The sequence below is a fragment of the Octopus sinensis genome, linkage group LG16, assembly GCF_006345805.1.
Source record: "Octopus sinensis linkage group LG16, ASM634580v1, whole genome shotgun sequence".
NCBI classification, from domain to species: Eukaryota; Metazoa; Mollusca; class Cephalopoda; order Octopoda; family Octopodidae; genus Octopus; species Octopus sinensis.
The window spans coordinates 4,430,183-4,435,182 of record NC_043012.1 but is presented as its reverse complement, the minus strand read 5'-3'; the positions used below and the strand labels follow the sequence as shown (position 1 = coordinate 4,435,182).

General features: G+C 35.3%; 1 protein-coding gene across 1 annotated transcript in view; it reads left to right on the top strand.

The window, feature by feature from the left end:
- The first annotated feature begins 3,293 nt into the window (after positions 1-3,293).
- LOC115220401 (probable peptidylglycine alpha-hydroxylating monooxygenase 1) overlaps positions 3,294-5,000 on the top strand; it is a 32,657-nt gene continuing 30,950 nt past the window's right edge. Inside the window, exon 1 of the mRNA XM_029790522.2 lies at positions 3,294-3,436. Within this exon, the coding sequence (XP_029646382.1) occupies positions 3,320-3,436 (117 nt within the window). The 5' untranslated portion in view covers positions 3,294-3,319. The remainder of the gene's footprint in view (positions 3,437-5,000) is intronic.

Here is a 5,000-nt window from a genome sequence, read left to right as displayed (position 1 = left end):
TTATGTGCCACCAGCACAGGAGCCAATCCGTGGCCCTGGTAACAATCACACTCGGGTGTGCTTTTAACGTTCCACTGGCATGAGTTCCACCAGGCAGTACTGTCCTCGGCCACGTCAGTGATTTTGATTTGATTTCACTTGCCTCAATAGGTCTTTGCATGCAAAGTTTATTGTCCAATGAATTAGGGGTACTCATAAGTGAGCTGGTTACACCCCACGCTTGGATGTGCTTTTAATGTTCCACTGGCATGAGTGCCAACCAGGCAGTACTGTCCTCGGCCACGTCAGTGATTTTGATTTGATTTCACTTGCCTCAATAGGTCTTTGCATGCAAAGTTTATTGTCCAATGAATTAGGGGTACTCATAAGTGAGCTGGTTACACCCCACGCTTGGATGTGCTTTTAATGTTCCACTGGCATGAGTGCCAACCAGGCAGTACTGTCCTCGGCCACGTCAGTGATTTTGATTTGATTTCACTTGCCTCAATAGGTCTTTGCATGCAAAGTTATTGTCCAATGAATTAGGGGTACTCATAAGTGAGCTGGTTCACCCCACGTTGGATGTTGCTTTTAATGTTCCACTGGCATGAGTGCCAACCAGGCAGTACTGTCTCGGCCATGTCAGTGATTTTGATTTGATTTCACTTGCCTCAATAGGTCTTTGCATGCAAAGTTTATTGTCCAATGAATTAGGGGTACTCATAAGTGAGCTGGTTACACCCCACGCTTGGATGTGCTTTTAATGTTCCACTGGCATGAGTGCCAACCAGGCAGTACTGTCCTCGGCCATGTCAGTGATTTTGATTTGATTTCACTTGCCTCAATAGGTCTACGCAAGCAAAGTTTATTGTCCAATGAATTAGGGGTACTCATAAGTGAGCTGGTTACACCCACTGGCATATATATATAAATATATATAATAATTCAGGGAATAATAGAAATATTAAAATTAAAATAACAATAAAATAACTTACAGGGAAAAAATTCAATTTAGAAATACTAAATCAAATTTCACACAATATAATATATATATATATAAATTAGGAAAAACCACCTTTTGTCAATTCAAAACGAACAATTAAATTACGCCATCTAGAAAATTACATATAATAGAAATATTATATACCAATTATATATGCTTTTATTATTTTTTTGCAATTTTCTTAATCATCGGTATTTTATTGTTATCTTAATTTTAATATTTCTATTATATGTAATTTTCTAGATGGTGTAATTTAATTGTTCATTTTGAATTAATAAAAGGTGTTTTTTTCTAATTTATATACATATATATATATATATATAATACACACACACAGACACATACATATGTATATACATTCAGGGATATGTATATACATACATACATATGTATATGTGTCCAACCCAGCATAGAAAACAGATGTTAAATGATGATGGTGATACATAGATGTAGTTTACTGTTCCATTATAGGTAGGATCAATGAAAAAAGTAATCCATCTATTGAAAGATAAATATTTAATGTACCCAGTATTTAGATAAGAGCTGCTAATAGTTTCATGCTGTGGAAGCACGATAATTCAGCAGATTTATGCAATGTGCCTTGTGTCTTCAAGCAGTCCTTCGGGCTCAGTAGATGTAGTTGGCCTTATTTGAAAACCAGGATGCTAGTCTATGAGAAAACACAAGTAAGAGCAACAAGTATGCTGACCTAAAAAGTGAAACAAGAAAAGAAAGGTGGATAACAACAGGAGAAGAAAGAAAACCAAAAGTTGCATTCCCTTTGTTTGCAGAAGCCATAAATAATCTAGCTGGTGTTGAATAATTGAATAGGGGGAAGAGCAAAGGTTATGAGACAGCTGCTCAATCTGGAGCAGGTTTAACAAAAGAAATTTGTCAGGATTCGGAATTAAGTAGTGTGGTGGAATACTTGGATCTAAAAAGAATGTGCACTCTTTCAGCTATACATAGCTTACATCTCTTTGATCCATTTACATATGGTGCAGATTTCTTCATGATTCTCCAGTTGGTTGTGTGCAGTTGGTCTTCAGATCCCATACATGACTTGTCAGCTTAGTGGCTATACTTTTATCACTATGTCGGAAAGATACTGGTGGTTAGCATAACAACTTTTAAATTACCTTTGCATGTTCGACAAAATGTTTGGCAGAATATCACCTGAAGAAATGGAATGGTTATATAACAATACAAATGAACAAAATGTTATCTATTATATTATATAAAGCACTCATATTTGCGAATATAGCATGCTTTTAAAACGTGTGTAGTGATGTTTTGAACTATCCGTTTTTGTCTACGCTGTGTGTGTGTGGTGTGTGTGTGTGTGTGTGTCCGAATGTGTGTGTGTATGTATGTGTGTGTTATGTTGGTAGAGTTAAAATCCAAGCTGTGTCCCCTTGAAGCACATCTGTTTATTCCAGTATTTTAGTTATATATAAACATAAATGTGAATTTCATAATTCCTATTAGCAAATGACACATGTCTAATGATAAATAAATAATAGCCAAAAATGTTTTCCACTTCCGTTTTGATATACATATATATATATATATATATATATATTTATTTTTATATAATACTATATATATAACTATATATATATATATATATATATAAAAATAAATAATATATATATTATATATATATAATATATATATAAAAATAAATATATATATATATATATATATATATATAAAAATAAATATATATATATATATATATATAATATGTATATATAAAAATAAATATATATATATATATATATATATGTATATATAAAAATAAATATATATATATATATATTAATATATATATATATATATATATAATAGGCGCAGGAGTGGCTGTGTGGTAAGTAGCTTGCTAACCAACCACATGGTTGCGGGTTCAGTCCCACTGCGTGGCATTCTTGGGCAAGTGTCTTCTGCTATAGCCCCGGGCCGACCAATGCCTTGTGAGTGTTTGGTAGACGGAAACTGAAAGAAGCCTGTCGTATATATGTATATATAATATATATGTTTGTGTGTGTGTTTGTGTGTCTGTGTTTGTCCCCCTAGCATTGCTTGACAACCGATGCTGGTGTGTCTACGTCCCCGCCACTTAGCGGTTCGGCAAAAGAGACCGATAGAATAAGTACTGGGCTTACAAAGAATAAGTTCCTGGGTCGATTTGATCGACTAAAGGCGGTGCTCCAGCATGGCCGCAGTCAAATGACTGAAACAAGTAAAAGAGTAAAAGAGTAAAAGAGTATACACACACATGCCCAAGTATATCTATATCTTTTTCTTTCCTCTTTCCAGCACACCAACTTACAAAAGATGGCCAGTACCCCAGCCGTGAGTCTGTCACTACTCGTGTTCTGCCTTGCTGTGACAGCCATTTCTGGAAATGCCAGAAAAGTGGAACTCTTGATGCCCAATGTACAACCCAGAGTAGTGAGTGTTCATATATCATTTGTTTCTTTTTTAAAATATTGCTAATATTACAAACATTATCCTGAGACAGAAAGTTGCTAGTGAATGCATTAATGTATGCATTGCTTGTTAAGCAACTTCATTGGTTATTAAACTTTCAAGTATTTGTCATTTTGTCTCCTAAAATGAGACACCATAATTTATTCTTGCTTTCATTAGTTCAATAGTTCTTCAGTCACTTAATACTAACCAGGTGGGTTATTTTGCCAATGACCAATGTTGTTAAATGTCTCTCTTGAGAGCTTATTGCTAATTTTTATCACTCAAGATAATGTTTATTATGTCTAATTTCGTTCGCATAAAAAGAATATTAGGTTGAAGCATGGCTGTGAGATTATGAATCTTGCTTCCCATCAATATGGTCTTGGGTTCAATCTCACTGTGAAGCACCATGGGCAAGTATCTTCTACAATAGCTCAGGATCAGCCAAAACCTTGAGGGTGGATTTGATAGATGGAAACTGAAAGAATCCTGTCATAAATTTGTGTGTGTGTGTGTGTTTGTTCCCCACCTCTGCTTGAGAACCAATGTTGGTTTGATTATATCCCTGTAAGTTAGCAGTGCAGCAAAAAAGACCAATAGAATAAGTACTAGGTTTTAAAAAATATGGACCGGGTCCCTTTGGCTAAACCCTTCAGTATGCAAGGGAGATTGTATGAATATGTCCATTATATTAAGAGTTGATGGACTGTTCAGAATTTTACCTTTAGGCTAGGTAGTTGTGATCAGCCCAGTCTGGGGCAAAACTCTGTGTAGACTCTTTACTTTCTTTTACTAATTTCAGTCATTTGACTGCGGCCATGCTGGAGCACCACTTTTAGTCGAGCAAATCGACCCCAGGACTTATTCTTTGTAAGCCTAGTACTTATTCTATCAGTCTCTTTTGCCGAACCGCTAAGTTACGGAGACGTAAACACACCAGCATTGGTTGTCAAGCAATGTTGGGGAGACAAACACAGACATACAAGCATATACACACACATACATATATATATATATATATATATATATATATACAACAGGCTTATTTCAATTTCCATCAACCAAATCCACTCATAAGGCTTTGGTCAGCCTGAGGCTATAGTAGAAAACACTTGCCCAAGGTGCCATGCAGTGGGACTAAACCTGGGACCATGTGGTTGGTAAGCAAGCTACTTACCACACAGCCACTATTATAATAATCATGAGTGTGTGCGTGCGGGGGGGGGGGGTAAGAATAGAGAAAAAGTATTATGTTACAATGAAAGAAAGGATTGTTTGCATGTGTTAATCAAAGGGCTGAATTTCTTCAGAAATCAAGAAGAGTACAACAAGAGCAACAAGAGCAATAATGAAATAATAATAATAATAAAATAATTAATAATAATAATAATATATAATAATAATAATAATAATAATACTGGACTAAACAAACGCAAAAGAAATAGACAAAGAAAAATCCCAGCAATGGTTGAGAAGCTCAGGACTCAAAGCAGAAGAAACAGAGGGATTTTTAATTGCAGCACAAGACCAAAGCCTCCCCACC